The sequence below is a fragment of the Siniperca chuatsi genome, linkage group LG7 (genome assembly GCF_020085105.1).
Source record: "Siniperca chuatsi isolate FFG_IHB_CAS linkage group LG7, ASM2008510v1, whole genome shotgun sequence".
Taxonomy (NCBI): domain Eukaryota; kingdom Metazoa; phylum Chordata; class Actinopteri; order Centrarchiformes; family Sinipercidae; genus Siniperca; species Siniperca chuatsi.
The window spans coordinates 819613-846653 of record NC_058048.1 but is presented as its reverse complement, the minus strand read 5'-3'; the positions used below and the strand labels follow the sequence as shown (position 1 = coordinate 846653).

The following is a 27041-nucleotide window of genomic DNA, read 5'->3' as shown; positions in this document are numbered from 1 at the left end:
ACTAGTTCTAAAAACACTTGATCCTACATTTCCTATAATGCAACCAATAGCATGTTTTTGTCAGACACTCCCTGCACACAGACTTTCTGTACACTTGTACAAGCTACAAGAGTACACAAGGGTCAAAATGACCCTTATGACATCACTGTGACATCATCAGGGTTATTTTCTCAGACTTGACAAAGCTCTTCCAGAGCCACAGAAATGATGCAATTGTTTCTACAGACTAAGTAGTACTCTTAATGATACTGTACTGATCTGAATTTGTAAAATCAGTGGAGTCCCCCTTTAAATCAGAAACTGACAAATCTGAGCAAGCATTTGATGCCAGCTTTCAGTCTTTGTTACTTGGTGATATGGACACATTTTGGTCAATACCAGATGATCAATATCCCACTCTAACTGGAAGTTGTTCTTCAGAATCAGAATCAGAAATACTTTATTGATCCCCGAGGGGAAACTCTTTTGTTACAGCAGCTCACCTTTACGTCAGTGCACACAGAAATAGAAGTACTAGCAAAAAATATAATACACTATAATACAGGTCAGAAAATAAATTAAGTACCAAGTGGGTATAAGTATATAATAAATAAGTGTGAAGTACCAAGTAGTTTTACAAGTTGATGATAAAAATACGGTATAAGGTAATAGTGCATGAACTGTCAAGTTAAATGTAGCTTATTAAGATTATAATGAGATGGAGGATATTGCACAGCAGTAATAGAGGAATGAGTAATATCATTATCAGTAAATAGGGAATTAAAAACTAAAATATTGCACCGGAGTATTACACAGAATATTGCACAATTATGTCAAGTATTGCAGAGATGTAATGATCAATGTCCAGTTTACTGACTTAGGGTCATACAGACTACACTTAGAGGGAGGAGTTAAAGAGTTTGATGGCCACAGGCAGGAATGACTTCCTGTGGCGCTATGTGGTGCATATTGGGGGAATGAGTCTTCCGCTGAAGGTACTCTTTTGTTTGACCAGCATGTCATGGAGTGGGTGGGAGACACTGTCCAAGATGGCATGTAGTTTGGCCATCATCCTCCTCTCTGACACCAGGCAACAGCATACAGGATAGCACTGGCCACCACAGACTCATAAAACATCTTAAGCTTTGTCCGGCAGATGTTGAAGGACCTCAGCCTCCTCAGAAAATAGAGGCGGCTCTGGCCCTTCCTGTAAACAGCTTGAGTCTTCTTAGCCCAGTCCAGTTTTTTGTCCATGTGTACTCCCAGGTACTTGTAATCCTCTACCATGTCCACACTGACTCCATGGATGGAAACCACTGGTGCCTTGGCCCTTCGTAGATCCACAACCAGCTCCTTAGACTTTGTCGCATTGAGCTGCAGATGGTTCTGCTCACACCATGAGACAAAGTTCCCCACCACAGCCCTGTACTCAGACTCATCACCACCGCTGATACATCCCACCACAGCTGAGTCATCGGAAAACTTCTGAAGGTGGCAGGACTGTGTGTGGTAGCTGAAGTCCGTGGTATAGATGGTGAAGAGGAAGGGAGAGAGGACAGTCCCCTGAGGGGCCCCAGTGTTGTTGACCACGCTGTCCAACACACAGTGCTGCAGGCGCACGTGCTGTGGTCTGCCAGTCAGGTAGTCCACAATCCAGGACACGAAGGGGGCATTCACCTGCATCGCTGCTAGCTTCTCACCCAGCAGGGCTGGCCGGATGGTGTTGAAAGCACTAGAGAAGTCAAAAAACATGATCCTCACCGTGCTTGCTGGCTTGTCCAGGTTGGTGTGGATGCGGTTCAGCAGGAAGATGATGGCATCCTCAACTCCCAGCCAGGGCTGGTAGGCGAACTTAAGGGGGTCCAGGAGGGGTCTGACCATGGGCCGCAGCTGTTCCAGCACCAGTCTCTCCAGGGTCTTAATTATGTAGGAGGTCAGTGCCACCGGTCTGTAGTCCTCGGAGCCACTGAGACGCGGCGTCTTCGGCACAGGAACGAGGCAAGATGTCTTCCACAGAACAGGGACCCTTTGAAGACTCAGGCTCAGGTTGAAGACATGTTGAAGGACTCCACATAGCTGGGGGGCACAGGCTTTTAGCACCCCGGGGCCAACTCCATCGGGGCCTGCAGCCTTGTTTGAGTGGAGTTTCATCAGCTGTCCTCTCACCTGGTCAGCAGTCAGGCACGCAGCAGAGGTTACAGGTGGGGGAGGGGGGAGTCATTAGTGTGAAGAGGGCCGTTAGCCTGATAGCCAGTTGAGGGGGGAGTAGGACTCTCCCAGGAAGACGGGGGAGGTGGGAGCAGTGGATACAGAGGAGTCTGAGGGTCGACAGCAGCTGAGTTAGAGGGGGGATGAGCGTGTGTGTCAAATCTGTTAAAGAACAGATTAAGTTCGTTGACCCTGTCCAAGCTGCATTCAACTCCTCTGCTGCCAGTCGGTCTGAAGCCAGTGATGCTCTTCATACCGCTCCAGACCTCTCTCATGTTGTTCTGCTGGAGTTTCCGCTCCAGCTTCCTCCTGTACTTCTCCTTGGCCTCCCTGAGCTTCACCTTCAGGTCAGCCTGGATTGCCCTCACCTCCTCCCCTATTACCATCAGTAAAGGCCCTCCTCTTGGCATTCAGGATGTCTTTGATGTCCTTTGTTACCCACGGTTTGTTATTTGGATAACAATGGACCATCTTAGTTGGGACATTGCAGTCCACACAGAAGTTAATGTAGCCAGTGATGCCAGGCTGCCTTTTAACCAGAGGCACATAGCAGGGTTTAAGGTAAACCAGGTTGTGGTCTGACCTACCAAGAGGAGGGAGGGGGGAAGAGCTGTATGCGTCCTTAACGTTAGCATACAGCAGATCCAGTGTCCTCTCCTCTCTAGTAGGACAACTCACATACTGGGTGAAATTAGTCAGTGTTGTTGAAACACTGACATGGTTGAAGTCAGCCAAGATTAACATGATTGCACTCGGGTGTTGAGTCTGGAGTTGTGCTATGGCGGTGTGAATGGTGTTGCACGCCGATGCTGGGTTAGCAGAGGGGGGGATGTAAACAGCCACAACAATGGCATGTGAGAATTCATGTGGCAGATAATATTGCCGGAGTCCCACAGCTAACAGGTCAATGTCCGGGCTACAGATACTCTGCTTGATAGTAGCATGACCAGGGTTACACCATCTGCTGTTAATTAGACCAGCTAGCCCGCCGCCTTTCCGCTTACCGCTCCCGGTGTGATCCCTGTCGGCCCGAACAGTCTGAAAGCCGTCGATGGAAACGTTATGGTCCGGGATATCCTGGTGTTGCCATGTCTCTGAGAAGCACATCAAACTACACTCACAGAACTCCGTCTGACTCCGGGCTAACGCCGTAAGCTTGTCCATTTTATTTGCCAGTGATCTCACGTTGCCCATGACGAGAGAAGGCAGACACGGCTTAAATCTCTTGTTCTTAAGTCTCTTTTGTCTGCACCCCTCTCTCTTCCCTCGGCGCTTCGTTCCACCTCTGCATCCACGGTGTGTCCTCCTCCAGATCTCAGTGGGGACATCGGTTGTCCTGGGCGCCACTATGAGTATTTGTTGAACGTTTTCACTTGATACAGTATAATAAAAACAACCCTAACCCTAACCAGATAAATAGCAAGTACTGATCCACCCAGCTGCCATATTTGATTTATGGAAGTCATACTCGAAGAGCTACTATTGAAGGTGGAGGTGGGTGTGACAGAGGAGTTCAAGGTGGAGGTGGGTCTGCATCAAGGATCGGCTCTGAGCCCCTTCTCGTTTGCTCTAGTGATGTCCACTGCTCCCACCTCCCCCGTCTTCCTGGGAGAGTCCTACTCCTGACAGATGAGGTTAGACAGGAATATCCATGGACTATGATGTTTGCGGATGACATTGTGATTTGTAGTGAGAGCAGGGAGCAGGTGGAGGAAAATCTAGAGAGATGGAGTTCTGCTCTGGAAAACAAAGGAATGAAGCTTAGATGGAGGGTTAGATGGAGGCACATGATTCGCTGTGGTGACCCCTGAAAGGGAACAGCCGAAAGGAAAAGAAGAAGATACTCAAAGAGCTACTATTAACTGACTGCTTACATTATGGACCTGCTCAGTAGTCCAGAAATGCAATAGATCACATATTCCAGTTCCGCAATGCCTTCATGTCCAGTGACATTAAAAAATCCTTGTGAATTACTGACTCAAACATACATCAAATTCAAATCTTGTATTTTAGGTCTCTAATCACCTATTATTCATAGTTTGGTGGGAAAAGGCAGAAATTACAACAAGTTTAAATGGGAAACAAAAGGGTTAGGGTTAGGCAGCTGTGGCAACAATATTGCCACATGCTGACCTATGTCATGACTATGTACAGCAGCAACACACATGGCTGAGAGTGAACGTAACTTTGATGTTGGCTCCAGTGTGGAGGAGCTCAGAAAACAGTAACCAAGGAAAAAAGCAGAGATGCTACATGACATAACAACATAATGTATTTAACAACTGAGGCAACTGTTAATGTCATCATCTAAGTTGATAAAGGAGAAACGTGAAGAGATCTGTTTGATGCATATGACAATAATTGCAAGTGCAGGCAAATGGCCCAATCAGTCATATTAAGATGACGATGTGTGATGAAGCAGCTAGTCAAACAACAGGCTGGGAAATTAGTTTGCTAATCACTCAAAATATACCTGTAGATATCGTATACAAGTATACATAGTGAATATGTATAGTTTTGTATTGCATTACTGGAATTACTTTAGTTTAATTTTGTGCACTTGGAATTACTCTTTGCAGAAATGGCAAAAAACGAGGCTGTTTTGATGCATATTGCAGCGTTTCTGACATATACTGTGAGGCAGCACAATCCATGCAATTAAGAAGTGACCTTTTTGTTGTGATGGAATATGGTTTATGCTACACAAATAAATAAAATGTACTTTTACCAAGACTATAGTGACACTAATTGTAATGCTACCGGTTGTTACTGATTTTTATGGTTATTATATAATAAGTGTTACTGTTGGCAGACAAATGTTGTCAGCGTTCGGGTACCAGAGTTGATCCTGAGATGTGTATGAAGTATTTTTTTGCATTTTGGATGTGAGATGAACTGAAGCTGAGCTGCATGTCGGTAAACTGCGTGAACAGTTTGAAAAAGTGAACTCGGTAAGAAATGTGAGTTGGCAATTGTAAAAAATACTAGAGCGTTTATAGAGGAGCTCTTAGAAAATGCTCTAAACTTCTAAGATTGATTATTATTGGGAAAAGCCACCCCAATTTAAAACCAAAGGTAAACTAGCTTTTACTCATTTGATTGACCTAGTCCTACATGGCAAAACCCATCGTTCTGAGACATGCTTTCAGGACAAAATTAAACAGAGGAAATATTATTTAACTGAGGTTTAGCTCCAAGGCACTACCTCAGAATCATCACAGATAACAGCTTATAGATCACCTCCTCTCTTTCTCATCACACACACACAGAAAATAAAACCGAATGAGCAACCATATCTGTGTCTCCACAGCAATTCTCTATGAGAGAAGATACTTGAGCACCAAGGACAACTGCTACTATCTCCCCAATACTTCAGTAAGATGAGTGGCTCCCTGTCTCTCACACACACACACACACACATTTTAAGCGTCTGATATAAATATGCACACACACACACACATATGCACACAGAGTGAAAAAGCAGCTGTGACCTTGAAGCCGCCTGAGGAAGTGTTATCTGTGCACATTGTCGTCTGGCAGCTGGATAAGCAGCATCCCACACTCACTCAGGCAATTTTGTGATCCATACATGTGTTGAATCAGAGAGAATCTGGCTCAGACTCAAATATATTAATGCTGTGCAGCTCCCTCTAACTAATATTGGCTGTGCTACTGTATGTGTGCATGGGATGGTTGACACTCGCCATGTTTCAGTGGTGCAGAAAGCATTAATTTTTCACCAGAGAGGCGTGGGTGCTGCTACGATATGAGGAGATACCCTTTATCTCACACACCCACACACACACGTCAGAGTGGGTGCATTGCAGAGAAGCAGAAATAATTGCATAAGACTGACTTCGACACCCCATTTACTTCAGTGGCTCAGAAGAAAGGCAGGGAGACAGCTTGAAGATGTGTGTGTGTGGCTGTACGTGTGTGTGTGTGTGTGTGTGTGTGTGTGTGTGAACCCTCAAGCACTAAAGCAGTTGTGTGTGTTTCCGTGCTCCACTCCACATGATAGGAAACTAAATCCAATCAACCTGGCTTTTTCAGTGTGGCTTATGCATGTATATGTGTGTGTGTGTGTGTGTGTGTGTGTGTGTGTGTCTGCAGATCTGTATATAGTATAAGCGTGAGAGCTCCAGCTCAGTCCAGACCACCCCTCGCCTCTGCTTCTGTTCCTACTGGGCCCATTTGTTCTGCTCTGAAAGCTATGCTCCATCTAAGACTTATGTACATGTGTGTGAGTATTCGTGGGTCTGACTTTGGGAACACATTACAGACTAAAGACCAGTTATTTGGGGATGATTTGGCCGTTTGGGGTCAAAAGCCAAGTCCCCAATTGGTTAAGGTTATGTTTAAGGTAAGAGTTAAGGTTAGGCAAGTAGTGGTTATAATTAGGGTTAGGGTAAGTCTCCAGGAAATTAATGTAAGTCTACATAATGTCCACAAAAGTGACCATGACCCTGTGTGTGTGTGTGTGTGTGTGTGTGTGTGTGTGTGTGTGTGTGTGTGTGTGTGTGGCAGTTGCAGTGTATTCTCTAGTTTTGGGCTTGCCGTGTAACGTTATCCCCACCATGTCCCTCCAGGCATCCTCAAAGCTCTCTGGCAGCAGACGCAGAGAACAAGAAGGGGAGGATGGAGAGGTCAATTTCTCTCTAGAAATACATACTGTTCACAAGACAAATGGGAAGACAGAGGTTGTAAAGATTCCAGTATTTACTACTTGTGAGCAATCATGTCATCAGACAACATGGCTGTATGCAGTTGTCGAAAAAGTACTCAGATCCTTTACTTAAGTACAAATACCAAATATATAAAATATTCCATTACAAGTTAAAGGCTTGCATTCAAAATCCTACTTAAGGAAAAATTCAGAAGTATTATCAGAAAAATGTACTTAAAGTATCAAAAGTACAAGTACTTATTGTGTAGAAAATTTGCACCTGTGACCTATTATTATACATGACATTATTCGATTGTTAATACTGATGCAATAATGTAGCATCAGTAGCAACAACTTCATGAGCTTCTTTAATGATAACATTTTAACTATTAGAGAAAAAATTCATCACATCCTGCCCTCAACCGGTACCAATTTATCACAGGAAACTTAGAAACAGCTGTAAAGCACTGGTGAAAATTACAAATGACCTTTTAATTGCATCAGATAATGGGCTTGTCTCTGTACTTGTCTTGTTAGAGCTTAGTGCTGCATTCAACACCACTGACCATCACATCCTATTACAGAGACTGGAACATTCAATTGGTATTAAAAGAACCGCACTAAGCTGGTTTACGTCCTCCGTGCGCGCCAAAGTTAGTCACGGAGTTCCACAAGGTTCTGTCTATGGATTGATTCTATTCACCTTATATATGCTTCCTCTAGGCAATATTATTAGGAAACACTCCAGGAACCTTCACTGTTATGCGGGTAATACCCAATTATATCTATCGATCAAGACAGATGAAACCAACCAGTTAGCTAAACATCAAGCATGCCTTAAGGGCATAAAAACCAGGATGACCTGCAATTTTCTGATGTTAAACTCTGACAAAACTGAAGTTATTGTACTTGGCCCCAAACACCTCTGAGACTCATTATCTAAAGATATAGTTGCTCTAGATGGCATTGCCCTGCTCTCCAGCACCACCGTAAGGAACCTCTGAGTTATCTTTGATCAGGATTTATCCTTTAACTCCCACATGAAACAAACGTCAAGGACTGCCTTCTTTCACCTACGCAACATTGCACAAATCAGGCACATCCAGTCTCAAAATGATGCACCAAAAAAAAAAAAACTAGTCCATGCATTTGTTACTTCTAGGCTGGACTACTGCAATTGCCCGAATAAGTCCCTTAAGACTCTCCAGTTGATCCAGAATGCTGCAGCACGTGTACTGACAAGAACTAGGAAAAGAGATCATATTTCTCCAATATTAGCATCTCTGCACTGGCTCCCTGTAAAATCCAGAAAAGAATTTAAAATCCTGTTCCTCACCTACAAAGCTCTTAATGGTCAAGCACCATCATATCTTGAAGTGCTCATAATACCTTATTACCCCACTAGAACACTGTGCTCCCAGAAAGTAGGCTTACTTGTGGTCTCCAAAAGTAGAATGGGAGCCAGAGCCTTCAAGCTCCTCTCCTGTGGAATCAGGTCCCAGTTTGGGTTCAAGAGGCAGACACCATCTCCACATTTAAGAGTAGGCTTAAGACTTTCCTCTTTGATGAAGCTTATAGTTAGGGCTGGCTTGGGTGAGTCCTGAACCATCCCTTAGTTATGCTGCTATAGGCCTAGACTGCCGGGAGACTTCCCATGATGCACCTATCTCTCCCTCTCCATCTGTATGCATTTTTATCCCATTACTACATGTTACTAACTCGACATCTTCTCTCTCCTGTAGTTTTGTGCTTTCTTGTCTCTCTCCTCCCTCCTTCTGTTGCTTTCAGTTGGTATTTCTACCTCCGGAGCTGCAGAGACTGGATCTGTGATTGTGGGGCACCTGCTGTCCCCATGTTCCTGCTCGACAGCTGCTACTACAGTTGTTGTTATTGATCTTGTTACTATTATTGTCATTATTATTCCTATGAATATCATTCCTATTGTTATTACTTTATTAATATTACCACTACCATTACATTATTACTATTTTAAAATTCTATGTGGAATTTGCATTGTGCCCCCCCCCCACCTCCCTTCTCTCTCTCTCACTCTCTCCCTCTCTCTCTCTCTCTCAACCCTACACGCAGCGGCGGATGGCCCACCATTGAGTCTGGTTCTGCCTGAGGTTTCTGCCTGTTAAAAGGAAGTTTTTCCTTGCCACTGTCGCCAATTGCTGGGGGATTTACTGGGTCTCTGTAAATAATATTATAAAGAGTACGGTCTAGACCTGCTCTATAGGAAAAGTGCAATGAGATAACTTCTGTTATGATTTGATGCTATATAAATAAAATTGAATTGAACTGAATTAACCTTCAGCAGTACATTCAGCTTATAGGAAGTTCAGCAGCAGCCTGCATTATACACACCTCCAAGGCTGGGATTGGCTCAGCACACACACATTGTCTGGAGGCAGTTGGAGTTACTGAAGCGTGTGTGCGTGTTTGGGGGTGGGGGGAGCTAAGCAGTCACTGGATTGCTTTATAGGACCATGTGTTCCCAGCTCCTGTGTATAGCTGATATTTTGACTGTGCATATACTGACATGATGAAGGTAGCAGGTTCAGCTGCAACCTAATTAGCAATAAATTATTCTTGCTGACATTCCAAAATGGCTGCAAACTTATCAAATCATGACAGACATCCAAGGCTGGGTTGCAGTGATGTCTGTGTGTGTGTATATTGAAGTGTATATTGAAATTTAATATTAAGCAGAACGTAAACATAAAACCTACTTCTTCAGCCTGGCTTTTGATTAAGAATGGTTTATAGACATTATTGACTTTATTTTTTCTCTCTTTTTTATTGTATTTATGTTGTAAAATTCTATTCTATTTTATCTGTTATTTTATTATTTTTAATATTATGTTTTTTATCCCTCATCGATTTTATCAGTTTTTTAAATTTTGTTTTGTCTTCTTAATCTATTTTATTTCACCCTATTACAGTCTACACTTATTATCAGCTTGTCAGTCATCTGTGAAGCACTTTCAACTGAAATAACCTGTATGAAAGGTGCTATACAAATAAAGTTTGATTGACTTTCAAAAAATGTCCAAAATTTGTAAGCACTGATGATAATTTGAAAAGCTGAAACAGCTTCACAAAATTAGACCAAATATAAGAAAATGTCAGGAGAGTCAAACAAAGCGTCCAACAAACGAGTCAACTGATGAATGATCAACAGAGCAGCTTTAGGCTGAAGCAGCTGTTGAAGTGAACAGGCAAGCCTCCCACATACTGAGGACATTTAAATGTTCTAGCCTGATAATGTAGAATGGAAATGAGTAACCAATCACAGGTTGGTGCAACACTGCAGGCGGCCAATCATACAAATGGATCATCTCAGTGCCCAGAGCTCCATGTACGCCAGAACTCAGTGTATTCTACAGGAGGCAGAAAACTATCTGTGGAGGCCCGCAGAGCCAAATCAGCAGCCTTTGTCCTTCTCCTCCCGTCCTGCACTGTCTGCAGGAAAGCCTGATTTATCATACACATACACCTGTTATCTTCACTGTAATGTATATTTACAACAAAGTAGGCTATAAATTGATATTATACATGATACTGTCTCTGGTAGTTTGCCTTTATATATATTTATTAATTTAGAGTAAGGCCACAGAGGCAGCTCTATTGTACAACTTTATAAAAACAACTTTAACTTTATTTTCAGACAAACCAATTTGGCAGCAACATAATAATATTTTTTAACTGTGAGACTGAGCTAAGTTTATCTTCCAAAATAAAGAATATCCTATGTTTAAAACACTATGGAGACATCAGTGCCACCAATAAATTACAAGAGGTCTTGCTGAGATAAGACTGTTCTCCCCTTGGATGACCATGGAAGCTGACCAGCCAGGAACTGGGTGCTAGTTCCTGAGGTGACTGGCTGGTCTTGTCCAGACAGCAGGTCCTTATATCTCTGAAGCTGTTGGAGCCAATTTTCTAGAAGGCATTATTTTGATAAATCAACAATTTCTTGACTATCAAAAGATATTTCACTCAGATGGTGTATTATATTACCATATAATATTGGTAAACATGAAAATGTATTAATACATAGAGCAATTTCTTCAACATTTGAAGTGACTATTCAACTCAGATAACTGTACACCATCTATGCAGTCCATGTATGGATTAACACAGGCCTTAGATGCAGTTCCATTACGTCTAAAGTCTCTAGCATCTCTCTACAAGAAACAGTCAGAGACAGCGTTAACAAGTCCTAATACCTAAACGACAGAATAGGTCGTTTGCCAATGACATTTATGACCGTTCCCCAAAACGACATATATGACTGTTGGAGAGTACCAGCGACAGTGGTTGTGAGTTAAGACTGAGAGTATGACCGGCCTTGGTAAGTGTCATGCAAAAAATAACATTATAGCTTATCAATTTTTGTGCTAGTCAGCTGGCTAAAGTATGGATGAACAAATTAACTTGTTAACATTAGCTATCGTATTCAAGTTAGCTCTACGAGACTCACCGTTAGCTTGGTGTTGAATAACATCCACGTCCATGTAGCTTGCTAGTTAACCCATTTAGTGAAGGGCAACAAAGGCAACAGAATTTCATTCACAACAGAGGCGAAAGCAAAGTTGATGTTACATTTACTAAACCTAACGTTAGTTAGCTTGCTACCACAATTATAAACATTGTCTACCTATAACATGTAAAAACACCAACTTGTACAGGTGAGTAATCTTACGTTCGCAATATGGTAGCTAACATAAGTTCCAGTTGCACTGACACCAACGTCACTCAAAGATGTAGCTATCACTACATAAACAAACTAAATGATCTGTATATCACTGCAGTGCATTATTCAGGGAAACGTGACTGATCAAAAAGCCATAGCTTTCACCTCCATAGCTGGACTGGCCATCTGGCAGACCGGGCACTTTCCCGGTGGGCTAACCTGGCTTTTGGGCCGACACAACATCTACAAACACTGAGTTCCAAAATTATACTTTGATTATGCACCAGTGTGGCTGACTGGCTCAGATGAGTGGGATGGGTTGGATATTACATCTGTCAGCCTCTCTGTCCCAGCAGATTACCTTATGGTCAAGTTCATTCTAACTTTACCTGGGCTCCGCCCCTTTCCTATCTCTGTTAAGTGGTGACTTTACATGGATAACTAGAAGTGGAGAAAGATGGACAAATGAAAAGAAAAGAAATGTAAAGGTGGTGCTTAAAAGCTGAGAGAGAAGAGGTTGAAGTCCCTTGAGGCTGATTCATTTCAGTGTTATTTATTTATATAGCGCCAGTTCATAACAGAAGTTACGTCATTGCACTTTTCCTATAGAGCAGGTCTAGACCGTACTCTTTATAATTTTATTTACAGAGACCCAACAAATACATACAGCCAAAAGTTTTAAAATAACGAATTATTAATTTGGCGCCGTTACCAGTCAATCATCTCAGCCTAGTGAGTCCGAAGGCAGCAGAGAGGAGAGAGAGCAGCCCAGTGAGCCCAGCGATACCAGTTCAACTGTTAGTCAAGGTTCTGGAGGTCCTCCAGGTCACTGGACCAGCTCCAGTCTGCGAATGCATTCCTTTTAGCCTGTCTGTGGCACAGGAGCCTTCAGTGTTGACAGGCTATTACTCGTGACAAGTAACCAATCAGATAGTGCTGTGGACGGGACATTGAGCGAGACTTCAGATTAGTGACTTCAGACAGAGAGAGGCAGCAGCATCAGAGCCAATGTAGCAAATTTTTTAATTTATTTATTTTATCGGCAATCGGATAAAAAAATAACGATTCCGATAATTATAAAAATGCTGAATATCAGATCATTGGTAAGGCCGATAATCAGTTGACCCCTACTATAACATTCCTAATATTATTCTGTTCTTAATGGACAAGTGCAAACTCACATTTCCTGATAATGACAGCTTTTCTGGGCCACATGTAGCAATTTGAGCTTTTATTAAATCGTCATATAGAAGAGGTCAGTCATGTACTGCTGACTGGGCCCCTCTGGAAAAAACAAAAGCCACGCTGATGCAAGTGGTTAATGAACCAGCACAATGATAACTGGCTGTCAATAGCAACAGCATTGGAGCCCGAGGAAAATTCAAAAGGCAAATGTAGCATACTAACAAGACACACACACAATACACTGTTCTGATTGGTCAGTGGAAATTGCTTTTATTTTCCAAATTCAGTCTGCAAATATGCCAATCACATGGTATGGAGAGGAAAAGGGGACACATAAGAGGTCTATTCAGGGTTCTCCGTGTGTAAGAGAGTGAAACAAAAGCCAGCTGACCCTTTTATTGACCTGGTGACGTCACAGGTCATAGGTCACACTGACCAATGGTAGCTGAAAACTGGATCCATGGACAGAGTTCACATAGGTGTGAATACCCGAAGCATTGTGGGAGACTGCATTCAGTTGCTCATGTTTCATAACAAATGTTCAGTTTAGGTCACAGAAATTAACAAATTCATCTGTGGAGTCCAGTGGTCCCAACACAGGGCTGATAGGTCTAGTTTTTCCTGAGCCCAATCAACAATGTGCTGCTCAATAATTCATCTGTTATGGCAGAACATGAATATCAAAGCAGGACAGGCTGGCTGACACGTGCTGCCCACCACCCTGCATCTGAGACTTGAAGGACAACCTGAGGCTTGAGAGAGCCGCATGGAAGCTGCGCTGCTGCCAGATCAGGTCAAAAGAATAGATCTACGGACACACTTTATTTGTAATTCGTCAGAAAGGAAAACACAATGCACTGTAGTAATGGGAGACAGAGAGACACCCTGTGGTTACAAATTAGGTGTGAGGGATACAACCAACCCTACTATTTATGCTGTAACTGTAAGTCCTAATGCATATAAATTTGCTGTGTCAAATTGGCAAATCTGTTAGCCTAGATGGAAGCCAGTTTTTCTTGCAAAAAGAGTTTTCAGTTAGCGGTAGCAAATGAATGAATGAGCCTGGCTTCCAGGCTAACGTTGGCTGGTTTAATGTGTTAGCTAACGGCGGTTCACTAGCGTCAAAGCTTGTGAGTAAAACATGCAGGGCTTGACAATTAACATTAAAACTTGTCAGGGACAAGTAAACTTTTTGGTCGGACAAGTGAAATGCTTTATCATATATTGTTCTATCATTCGAGTGAAACATATGGGGAAAAACTGTGTTGGCTTTTCAGACCTGTTTAACAATGTGTCTAAATGCGCATCACGTGTCGCTGCTGTAATGTTTATAGCCTTAAATAAGTTTATTTATTTATATAGTTGGACAAGCAAGTTATAATCATGCTCGATTCATTTTCACTTACCTGTCCTAGCAGTTCGTCCACCAATTGGAAGGTCGGCGGTTTGATCCCAGCTTCCCCCAGCCCACATGTCGAAGTCATTGCAATTATTATCTAGATTACATTGGTACTTGCCTAACTTGCTGCAAGATATTTGTCCCAGCTACCACTCAACAAAATCATGACCGTGTGCTGTCCTGGCTCCACAATGGTGGAACAAGCTCGCCATTGACATCAGGACAGCAGAATCTCATCTTCTGTTGTAGACTGAAAACTCATCTGCTCAGACTGCACTTTTGCCCATGAAAAAATAACAAAAAAACCCCTCTTTCTCTATCTTTTATTGTTTCAAAATGTAGCATATGGTTGAATGCTCTTATTGTAAGTTACTTTGAATACCTTCATACCATCCTGACATTTCACCGGGGTATACAATATATATGACAGTTTTTGTGTAAAAAAAACAACAGCATAAACAACGTAAAAACTGAGCTGCTGGTAATAGAAGTCACTGTAGCATGTGACATTGTCTAGCCTACAATGCTGTGTAAATTTGCAATCAGCCTACATAGTGCTGTACCGAATGTCATTTTTTTTAAGCTTCTATTGAGATTTTCGAATGAAGGTTTGAATATCTGTCGTCATATCTTATGACGTAATCACCCTAAAAAAAAATATCCTCAAACACAATGCTCAATTTGAATAAAGTGATTCATCAGATGAATGTGTTGTTTTTAAAAAAAAATCAACTTACTTTAATGATTATTACTCGTCAGTTATGGTGCTGTTAGACTGCTGCTAGACCACCCCATCAATACAGGTGTGTGCCTCCCTTTGTATGTGGCAATGATGCGGAAATTACAACTATCTTTTTTCCGTAAATTCTGACTTTTGGACTTTGGGACAACGCTTTGGAGTTATTGGAAATGTTTGGATCACACGAGTCAGAAACAATCCTATGCAGCCACTAGGGTTGGGTGATTGGACGAATATATCGGCAATCGGTCTGGGGTTTTTGGGGCGATTTTTGTTATTTTATTTAGCTAATTTAATGGTCTGCCTCCAAAGAAGTTTTTTACTATGAGTTAACAAGGCAATTAAGAGTCTTAGTTTGGTGAAAGAGGGAAACTTGAATTCAGAAAGTGTACGGTTGTATTTTTCTGTATGATAAGGTAAATAGGTGTAAGAATATTTCCTTTCTTGACATTTTGTGAGTAGACGGGTAAAGCTAAGAGAGCTTGTGGAATATAGCGAACTCGCTGCTTGCACACATCTCCCAGCTGGGGGGGGCACACCTGCGCTAATATTGTTGGAAAATTGAAACATTTTAACGTTTCTCAGCCCTAACATAAATACAGCATCTCCGTATCAGTTTAAAAGAAAGAGGAGAGTATTTTTGGTGGTATTGAAAATCATATCATCCATCATATTGAAAAATACTGTAATACCTTGATAAATTTAATGTAACGCATGGGGAACTGACAGCAAAGTAAAAGGTCAACTGTACTTGGTCATGACCAAAGACATCACAAAAAAAACTGATGATTGAGACTGTGACAAGTCTGAATCAAAACAGCTACAAGAACCAAGACAGGTCCAAGATAATACAGAAAAAATGTCCCAAGACTAGGAGTAAAGACTGAGACTGGACTTGAGTACTTCAGAACTTTGCATAAGTATAAAAGATCAGGTCTCTGTTTTCTGTGTTCCTGCCACTGACTTTTGGAGTACTTCTATGTTTTGTTTGGGCCTTGCCAGCTTTGTTGGACTCTGCTGTCTGCTCCCTTGGACTGGTTTGCGTTTGTTAAACTGAATTCCTAGTGTTTAATTACTGCCTGTGAATTTTTTTCCTAATGAGCTACCTGACTACCTGAGTAGTTTGTTGGAGACCAGGGATGAATTAAAACAGCTTGGTGCCATCAGATTACAATGTGCACAAGATGAACATGCCATCATTACTACTGAGCATAAATCAGCCTATTGTTGTGGGGGATAGTCTTATCAACCACTGTGAGTGGAGTAGAATTTATTTGCTGGTGGGAAGAGTGTGAGATTATGTCCTTGCCCCTCGAGTAGAAATGCTGGTTGATAATGGGATTTATTTTGATAATGTAAAACATGTCTGCTAGTCAACAGTGTCAAAATAACTATTTTACCCTTATTCTCCAGCCAGCAACAGAGGCAAGTAAAGAGTGTTTGACTATTGAACTTAATATTATTTTACATCTCATAGCTATCATTTTAGTCCTTAAATATTCACTTGATGTAAATTTCACATGGCTGTGTGTACTCAAAAGTACTTCAGTGTCTGTAATGGAGACAAGGCTTGCAGAATGAGTGACTTCTCTTAAATCACTTAAAACTCTTAAAGGCAAGTCTATATGTGTCTTTATCGTCTCTTTATTGCATTTGTTTCCATTTCTTTATTTTTATTGTAATGTTAATTGTTTTTGTCTTGTCGTAATTTTGTTTAGCATTTGTTTAGCTTTCTGGTGTTATACTGCCTTCTGGTTATCTTGTTTCTGCTTTGCCATGTCTGTCAAAGCACTGTGTAAACTCTGTTTTTAAAGGTGCTAGATAAAAAAAATAAATAAATAAATTTAAAAAAAAATTCCTTTTCCACTGGAACTGAAAAACCTCTAACCTGGTGCTTCTTAGAACCTGAACTTTGAACCTTGTGCTTCTTTAGTACAAGGTTCTTGCATTTCCAATGTAACTTTTTTTTAAAAAGGCCAGTCGAACCAACAACGTGCTGGTAGGTGAGTTAAGTAACTTATGTTATTAATGGACGAAGAATTAATTCTTGAGCAAACTGAATTTTTGCTGCTGACTTTGGCTCCATCTGAACTGGCTAAAACTTGACTGGTTATTCTAGTCATAATTAACACTGACTGGCTGTCATCCCCAGACGAACACAGTGCTTACACACGCTCTACATCACAGTATGCAGGCAAGGCAGTATTTTAGAACTACATTCAGACTTTGGGTTAGAGGTATTGAAGACTTTCAGACTTGAGAATGAGAAAACTGTAGCCAGCCTCCACAGTATGAGCTCTACAGAGTGTGCCTATTTTAGTCTTGAGTGTGAGGGGGTTGTGTTTTTTTTTTTTTTTTTTTTCTCTGCTGGTTAGTGCAAAAGAGAAGCTTGCAGCCAACTGACTGGATGCAAGATGGATGGAGTGAGTGAGAAGCCAGAGGAGGGGAGGAGAAGAAAAAAGATAGTGGGAGAGAACAAGACACTCTTGAGCCTGGTTCTTGCTAAAAACTAATGTCTAAGCCAACCGTAAGGCATTTAGAGCACATCTGATTTAGAGCACATTTCAAGATTCTCCTCGGGGTAAACTAGAGCCATCAACGTAACTGCTGGTTCTGCAGTAATGAGGGATTTTCCTGGTGGGATTGTGCCATGGCTGAAGGTTTCAGACCAGGATTCTGTGGAGGGAACACCAGCTTCAGAATCAGGCGTGTATTTACAGCACATGACGCTCTTGTTCTGACCAGAAGGAGCTGCTATCATTGGAATAAAGCTTTTCTATGAGGATAATTGAGCAGAAATTTATGGACAGAGAAACAAAATCCTGAAAACATGACAGGAACAGATTCCTTTCTTTGTTCTCAAATCTGTATATAGTCTGGAAGCATCTAAACCACAGCCACACAATATCACCACAAAATACAACTACATAATGCCACCGCATTATACACATATCAACACAAATGCTTGAATTGCCACAAACTAAATTTCTGCTGTTTACTGCCCTCACACACATCTGAGCAGTTTGGATGAGGAGCAAAAAGAAAATGAAGAATAGTCATCAGGCAAACAGTGGCATCTGATAAGCGAGCCTCTTTTTGTTGCACAGATACTATATGTTAAAACTGTTAAAGGAATTGAGAGTATGGCCTGAGGAAAACTGTAGAGAACATTGCTTTAGAAGTAACATATTAACCTCCTGAACCATGATTTTCTCTGTGTAACCGCTTCAACTCTGCCAGATCCACCAGTGGGGTCCATCAGCACAAATGCAAACACAGCCAAACACTGTTCAAACCAGTCAGGCTAAATATTGGGGAATGTGAACAAACTGATGCACAAGACATCTAGAATATTTCCATTCGTAATGGTGCAGCCACAACCAAAATGGCATCTTATTTGAATGTCAGCATCACGTATGTGATAATGTCAAATAGAGAGGAGATATGTAATGGGGGATTTGGAATTATAAGTGCTGTAGCTTTCTAGTGTTATTAAACAATTTCTGGAAATACAGCAGATGCCATTTATAACGTCTCTTAAGAGTTTGATCAAAGCTAAGCTATGTATAATGAGGTGGTGATAATGGATCCACCAGTATGTCCAACAGGGTTGAAGATGTATAAGAAGTATTATTTTTTTTCATGACCACACTAAACACTAACCCTTACTCAAAATCTCTTCCAAAATTATTCTTGGAAAAAGTAAAGAGATATAGAGCGCAAATCAAAGACTACAGTAACTGGTGTTGGTCAGCTAGTAGATCATATTTCTCTTCCAGAATTTTGTTAAAATCATATTAATTGTATATTACAGTCATTATCTTTCTCATTAGTAATGTCACACATGCTTCATATGATGAGTGTTTTTTTGTACAAATGGACATGACTATTAGCCATGCTAAATACTGCATTCATGTCACATGTAAGTTCTTTTCCTGTAACAACATATTTTCGTGTCAATAACTATTCATTACTTACTACTAGGAATCCATATGCAATTTCGTCATGTACACTTTTTTTATGCCTCTACACACAATTTGCCCATCATACTGCAGCCCTGCAGTAGATAACTACTCATCCATGGAAAGTCCATGAGAACCCTTTCCATTGCTATGTTCCATCCCACATGACATGAAAGCAGTACTGATATACAGTAACTACAGTTGCTGTAGCAACTGTAGTTACTACATGAACCTACAACTGCCTGCCAATCTCACTTTCATATTCCAGTAGCATCTCAGTGTCGATCATCTGAAAGTCCTGGTTGCCTCTGTTTCCATCTGTCTCTCTCACTGTCTTCTGCAGCTCACCAAGCATGCATGGCAGCTAATAATTGTATGATAATGTAGCCAATACACACAAAAATCATAAAATTACTCAAAACAGCTACACTATTCATACACAAGATGGCAGTATAGGCTACAAACATGGGATTGTCAAAATCTGCTCAGAGGTACCCTAACTCACTGTGGCGGCCCTCTGGAGCACCACAATAGCGATAGTGCTGTTGGACGGGTAAATAAATAGTGGGCTGGTGTAGGATAATTTGAGGTGATTAAAAATATATATATTTACAGTAGTAAAAGTTGCATTATAAGCATACAACTTTTTTACATAATATTTGGGTTTTTACTAAAATGAATTTATATTGCTAAAGGGGTGGAAACTGTCACCAATCTGGCGACACTGCACACTTAGTAGTGTTAGTTCGGCTATTGCAGGGTCTCATACTAGCTAGTATGACATGCATGAACAATAAAAATGGATCAGTTTCCAATCAAACAAAGTTGCAAACCAGGTGGACAGAAACAAAGCAGTGTGACAAGCGAGGAAAATTAAGACTTGGAGCATGCAGCAACTGAAAATCAATACGAAGACACCGGAGAGGGAACTAGCAGGCAGACAGTATGTGTTCAGAGTAAACAAAGAAAGAGATGAGCCATACAAGAGGAACATAGGAAATTTCAAGAAAAATGGACAGACGTATATTTATTTATCCTCCATGGATCTAACATGCCACCAAACCAGTTCTGGTTTCAAGCAAAGTAAAGTTTCAAGCAGCTTATTGCTTCCCTTTTGTGAGAAGCAAAACCTCATCCACAGAACAACTTCTATTTTGTTTTTATTTATATAGTGCCAATTCATAACAGAAGTTATCTCATTGCACTTTTCATATAAAGCAGGTCTAGACCGTACTCTTTACAATATTATTTTCAGAGACCCAACAATTTCCCCCATGAGCAAGCACTTGGCGACAGTGGCAAGGAAAAACTTCTTTTAAGACAGAAAACTTGAACAGAAGCTATGGACTCAAGGTAGGCGATCTGCCGTCATGTTGAGAGAGGGGGCAAGGAGGAAAAAGAACATACAGTTGAACAATGCAAATTCAACATTGCAATTTAAAATAATAGTAATGGTAGTGGTAATAATTATTCTTAATTAAATAATAATAGTAATAATAGTGATATGAAAAAGAATGCTAATAATAGTAATAATAACTAATAATAATAGAGGATGGGGGCGTGACGTCACGGCTCTAGCGCCGCAATGGCTGATGGGAAAAATCGCCATATTATGAGGCCACCTGTTCTGAGGCGCTGACGAAGTTTTAGTCATGGGAAGAACCTGCTGTGTTGTTGGATGTAATGTCCGTTCACACGATCAACGTGGGAGAAAAATAGACAACGGTCTTTCTTTTTATTGTTTTCCGGCCTGGAAACAAAATGAAGGAAGTTATGTGTCTGATGTAACAAAGCGGAGACGGATGGCCTGGATATCCGCCATAAGACATATGGACATACATTTCGCAGACATCCCAAGATAACTTAAAGTGTGTTCCAGGCATTTTCATTCAGGTAAGTGTATAAACCTCACTTAGCAAACGATTGTGTTCTCATTTTGTTCTGTTACCGAGAGTAGTCATAGGTTCCTCTACATTTTGTAACTAAACACTAGAACAAGACAAGGCTAGTTCAAATAAATGCATGTGATCTCAGCTGAGCCACTCAGATATTACCAGGTGTAACCCAGCCACTGTGACTGAAGCACGAGAAATTCTCTTAATAACACTTAAATATGTTGCCACGAGTTCAGTTGGAACTGAAAGCATAGTATCTAGTACGTAATTTATATATTTATATATATATATATATATATATATATATATATATATATATATATATATATATATATATATATGTGTGTGTGTATATATATATATGTATGTATGTATATATATATATATTTATGTATATATGTGTGTGTGTATATATATATATGTGTGTGTGTATATATATATATATATATATGTATATATATATATATATATATATATATATATATATATATATATATATATATATATATATATGTATATATATATATATATATATATATATATATATATATATATATATATATATATATGTATGTATATGTATATATATATATATGTATATGTATATATATATATATATATATATATATATATATATTTCCTTCGTCCTTCACCCTCCACGGGTGGTCTCATCCTTCGAGCTCGGGTCCTCTACCAGAGGCCTGGGAGCTTGAGGGTTCTGTGCAGTATTTTTGCTGTTCCCAGTACTGCGCTCTTCTGGACCGAGATGTCTGGTGTTCTTCCAGTGATCTGCTGTAGCCACTTCTCCAGTTTGGGGGTCACTGCCCCGAGTGCTCCAATGACCACGGGCACCACTGTTGCCTTCACCTTCCAGGCCTTCTCCAGCTCTTCTCTTAGCCCTTGGTACTTCTCTAGTTTCTCATGTTCCTTTTTCCTGATGTTGCCATCGCTTGGTATCGCCACATCAACCACAACGGCTTTCCTCTGTTGTTTGTCAACCACCACGATGTCAGGCTGGTTCGCCATTAACATTCTGTCAGTCTGGATCTGGAAGTCCCACAGGATCTTGGCTCGGTCATTCTCTACCACCTTTGGAGGTGTTTCCCACTTTGACCTCGGGGTTTCCAGTCCATACTCAGTGCAGATGTTCCTGTACACTATGCCAGCTACTTGGTTATGGCGCTCCATGTATGCTTTTCCTGCCAGCATCTTACACCCTGCAGTTATGTGCTGGATTGTCTCAGGGGCCTCTTTGCACAGCCTACACCTTGGGTCTTGTCTGGTGCGGTAGATCTGGGCCTCTATTGCTCTGGTGCTCAGGGCCTGCTCCTGTGCAGCCATGATGAGTGCCTCTGTGCTGTCCTTCAATCCAGCCCGCTCTAGCCATTGGTAGGACTTCTTGATATCAGCCACTTCAGTTATGTTCCGGTGGTACATCCCGTGTAGGGGTTTGTCCTCCCATGATGGTCCTTCCTCCAGCACGTCTTCCTCTGTTCCCCATTGCCTGAGACATTCCCTGAGCACGTCATCTGTTGGGGCCTTAATATATATATATATATGTATATGTGTGTATATATGTCTGAAATTTCAGACGTCACTTAGAGGCTTTTGCATCTGAACTCTTCATATTAAATAAATATAAATAATTACATTATAACATAATATGTAGTATTGTATAACATTACATATAGTATTTCTACTGTTGATTGCAATAATTTGTTTCAATGTGGATACTTTTGTCTTCCCAAAGGTAAACCAGCATATGAGATGGACGAGTCTCATCCAGACCGGGCTCCAACCCTGCACCTGGGTCACTCTGAAGTCACAGCCACAGTGTTATATCGGCATGGCCGCAGACAACATAGACACTGTTTGAGAGAATCTGAGGGAGGAGGCCAAAGTGAACAAAACAACATGAATGAAGATGAGAGAGATGGAGTCCTAGAACATGCAGAAGCTGCAGAAGAAGAGGAATATGTGGATCAAGCAGAGACAGGAGCTGTGGAAGAGGAGGAATATAGTGAACAGACAGAAACAGACAAACCAGCAGCTAAGAGACTTAGAGTAGAATGCCAGTTCTGTGAGCAAAGCAGTGCAGAACTAACCCGTGTTTTGCAGGAAAATAGGGAGCTTAGTTCTGAGTTGAACAAGTTAAAGATGGATGAAGATTTTTTCAGAGATAATACAGAGAAGGTACGATATTATACAGGGCTTCCATGTTTTGCAATTTTGTTGTCAATGTTTGCTACAGTTAAGCCCTTCCTGCCAGTTTCAAAGAAGCTGTCACAATTTCAAATGGTTTTACTTGCACTCATTCGTCTAAGGCTCGATCTTCCAATCCAGCATCTTTCACACATATTTAATGTGTCACGTAGAACTCTTTCTGCTACCTTTGCCGACACCATCAATGTGCTGTATGCACGCCTTTCTCCCTTGTTGTACTGGCCTGAGAGACACTGTTTACAAGCCACAATGCCACATCAATTTTTGAAAGCTTTTGGAAAGCGTGTTGCGATTATTGTCGACTGTTTTGAAATACGTAAAGAGAGGCCGTCAAATTTAATGGCGCACGCACAATCCTTTTCCCACTACAAAGGTACACACACAATGAAATACTTGATCGGAATTACACCCCAAGGCCTAATTTCATTTATTTCAAAGGGATGGGGGGGACGAGCATCTGACAAGCACATAACTGAGAATTGTGGACTTCTTAAACTGTTGCCTGGCGATTTAGTGTTAGCTGACCGAGTCTTTGATATTAAAGACAGTGTGGGAATGATGTGCGCGGAAGTTAAAACTCCTGCATTCACTAAAAGCAGATGTCAACTCGATGCTAAGGATGTGGAAGACACACGTGCTATAGCACACCTTAGGATACACGTAGAAAGGGTAATAGGTAGCTTGCACAATAAGTACACACTATTACATAACACAGTAGCAATTAGTTTGTTGCTTCCCTGTAAGGATGAAGAATTTACCCTTCTTGATAAGATTGTTAATGTTTGCTGTATTCTAGTTAACGTGTCCAAGTGTTGTAAGGCCAGATGAAACCGAAAAATGTGCATGCTGAATGGTAAAAAGACCCCAGGAGAAATGTTTGTTTTCTATTTGGTGTGTGTGAATGTGTGGTACCCTCCTGAGATTGAACATGTTTGTATTTTTTGTGGGGGTGTGTGTACCTGCCTTAGAATGAACATGGTATGCTATTTGTACATGAAATACTTCAGATGACAATTTGATAATTAAAAACTTATATTTTAATTTAAAAAAATCTCCTGCAAATTGCAATGTTTAGTTTCTTGTGCTTCTTGTGTTGAACTACTTTGAAACACTAAACTTCAAGTAACAAACTAATACTCTTTGAGTCAAGTATAACACTTAAAAAAAAAAACTCTTAACTGAGTAGGCAAGGGCAATTCTTTCATAAACAACAGCCACTTCTTTACTACTGCTCTTTTTCATTTGGAACATGAGGCTGCATGTCCTTTGAGTAATGTTTTGCCACAAGTTCTGGGACACACACAGACTAAATATACAAAAATATCTGGAAATGTCAGAGGAGGTAAATCGTCGGGGTCTCGACTACATTCTCTTGCAAGCACCTCATACGGATCCAGATTTCCGATCAATGCCATCTTTTCCAGGTACCGTTTTCTTGCGTCCGGTAGAAGTTTCTCTGTATAGTACATTTCATTCTTTTAATTGACTTTTCAACATATTTTTACAGATATGTTCATATTTTAATTCTCGCCCGATGTGCCCTCACAATATGGCGGCGCCCTCTTGTTTACGTCCCAGAATGCACTGCGCAGTGACGTTGGTTGCCAAGCTCTATAACAACAGCAGAGCGTTTAAATGAGGCAGCTTTTGAGATTGCACAAGCCTTGCTAAAGCACTAAACCACAGACAGTTCCGGCAGTTAACTGAAGACTATGAGACGGAGTACGGTGATTTAGTGATACATAGCGAGGTGAGATGGTTGTCCCGGGGGAAAAGAGCTTGAATGGTTCCTGAGCCTCCTCCGCGAGATTCGCACTTTCATGGAGAGCAAGGGGAAACATGAGCCAGAGTTGGAAGACCCACACTGGATCATACAGATGGCCCTTCTGACTGACAGTCAAAAGTCACCTGAATGCTTTGAACTTGCAGCTTCATGGGAGACATAGGCATCCAAGCAACAAGCTGAATGCAATCAGAGCATTCCAGAACAAAATAAGTGCCTTGTATGTACCCGACAGAGAATTCATTCACTTTCCAAAATTTAGAGCTGTCACCACAAATGACCTATCTCTGCTGCAGCACTTCAGAGGAGGATTCGTTGATGTTTTGGAAGAGCTGAGGGGAGAATTTGAATGCAGATTCAGTGATGCGAATGAGCATCAGGAAATATTCAATTTAATTGAAAATCCCTTCCATGTGTATGTATCCACTCTCACTCCAACTATCACACAGCTCTGCCCTTCTAATCTTGCTGCTCTGGAAAGTGAAATAGTAGAGTTGCAGACAAACAACATTCTCGAAGTTGAACTCAGAGCAGGTGTTGGCCACTTCCGGAGTTTGGTGTATAAAGCAGATTTTCCCACTTTGAAACTGATTGTACAAAAAGTGATGTCTTTGTTTGTGATCACATACACATGTGAGTCAACATTCTCAACCATAAACACTATCAAGAGGAGAACAGAGAAACTGGCTCACCAATGCACATCTTGAATGCCTCACAAGGATTGCAACAATAAACTACAAATATAACATGAAGAAAGTCAAGGAAATACATGCCTGCTTCCGCTTATCCCAGTATTAAGGTAAGCCTGTTTCTAATTAGTATTGTATTGGATTGTATTGGCTGCAGGATATCTGCCTACATAGTAGTTTCATGGTAAAAGTGGCTCTCCTATTGACTTTGTCCTGCCAGTGTGGGTCTCATGGAAAATATAATGAAGATCACTGATGTAGATGAATACTAATGAACCATTGAGGCCATAGTTTGTCTGTTCATCTATCATGGTTTCACAGTTAGCAACCATAGTATTCCTCCAGGGGAGACTTTGGGAACCAGGGGTAATTTCCAGCCTAGTTCTGATCTTGTTGCTGAGAAGCACTTAAGAGGAGAATGAATGGAAAATGAGCTGAAGAGCATCTGCATGGATGAGTGGATGATAGAGCTCTGAGCCAAATAACTCATTAGAGGAAGTGTTCCTCTGCAGTTTTGACCTATGCTTTGTTAAACTGCTTACAGCTACTATAAACATATGGCCTATCCATTCGTAAGTCATAACTTATTCATCTGTATTTTTTATACAGCACAAGCAGGTGAGTTAAAAATGTAGATAGTTTAAAAACTAATCCCTCTCTGTATGCCTCATTAGGCACAGACTTTTATGCATTAGCAACTGGTTAGAGCTCCATCTTTTTTCCAATTATAGCACTAAAATCTAGCCAAGCCCAAGAACTTTGCACGGGCAAGGAATAATTCTAAAGCAATGTAGGGTTGCAACTAATGATTATCAGAATAGTCAAAAAGGCCTATCACAATTTCCGAAGCCCAGTGTGAGGTCTTAAAATTGTGTGTCCAGCCAAATGTACAAAACCTGAAAGTTTTCAGGTAGCACATGAAAGAAAACAAAAGCAGCAAATCCTCACAACTGAGAAGTTGGAACTAGAGAATGTTTGTTATTTTTGCTTCAAAAATGTACTTTAATGATCCAAATAACTGCCAAATAATTGTTGTCGATCAACTAACTATTTAAGCTCAAAAGTAGTATTTTGCTCTTTCTACGGTTGTTGCATGAATGTGAATTCTGGTTACTTCATGGGAAGTAGGACGAAATTCCAGAGCTGCCACATTCAAAATCCACTGGTGACCCAAACAAGTAGGGCGTAGGGCCCCACAGCCACTGGGAACCTCCAAAACAAATGGACTGTACTTATTTAACGCCTTTCTGACTACTCAAAGCACTTCAACTACATATCACATGGCAGAACTGTTCATCAAAGTAACTAATCACTCACACACTGAAGACACAGCCCTCTGGAGCAATTTGAGGTTCAGTGTCTTGCCCAAGGACACTTCGACATGTGGGTTGGGGGAAGCCAGGATCGAACCGCCAACCTCCTGATTGGTGGACGACCCACTCTATTACTAAGCCAGTCGCCCAAAACTTAGCAAATTAGAAATGTAAAGTCCATTTATATTGGGTAAACTTACATTGATTAGTGGAAGCTAAGAGTTTACTTTGTTAGCGCCTGTGTGAAACACAGAACACTAGGCTTGACAGTCAACTACAATAACCCACTGTTTGTATGTCC

At 41.0% G+C, this 27041-nt stretch overlaps 2 protein-coding genes across 16 annotated transcripts in view; one reads left to right on the top strand and one right to left on the bottom strand.

Annotated features, from left to right (window-relative positions):
* The window catches only part of fat3a (FAT atypical cadherin 3a), a 284665-nt gene that overhangs the window by 206152 nt on the left and 51472 nt on the right, over positions 1-27041 (bottom strand). The window lies entirely within an intron of this gene.
* Positions 20479-24815, top strand: LOC122878841. The gene is made up of 2 exons (XM_044202286.1): positions 20479-20730; positions 22483-24815. The coding sequence occupies exon 2, from the start codon at positions 22500-22502 to the stop codon at positions 23781-23783; it is 1284 nt and encodes a 427-aa protein (XP_044058221.1). The 5' UTR covers positions 20479-20730; positions 22483-22499; the 3' UTR covers positions 23784-24815.

Excerpts from the sequence above, each read along its gene's own strand:
- LOC122878841 (XM_044202286.1), top strand. The coding sequence starts at position 22,500 with ATGGACGAGTCTCATCCAGACCGGGCTCCAACCCTGCACCTGGGTCAC.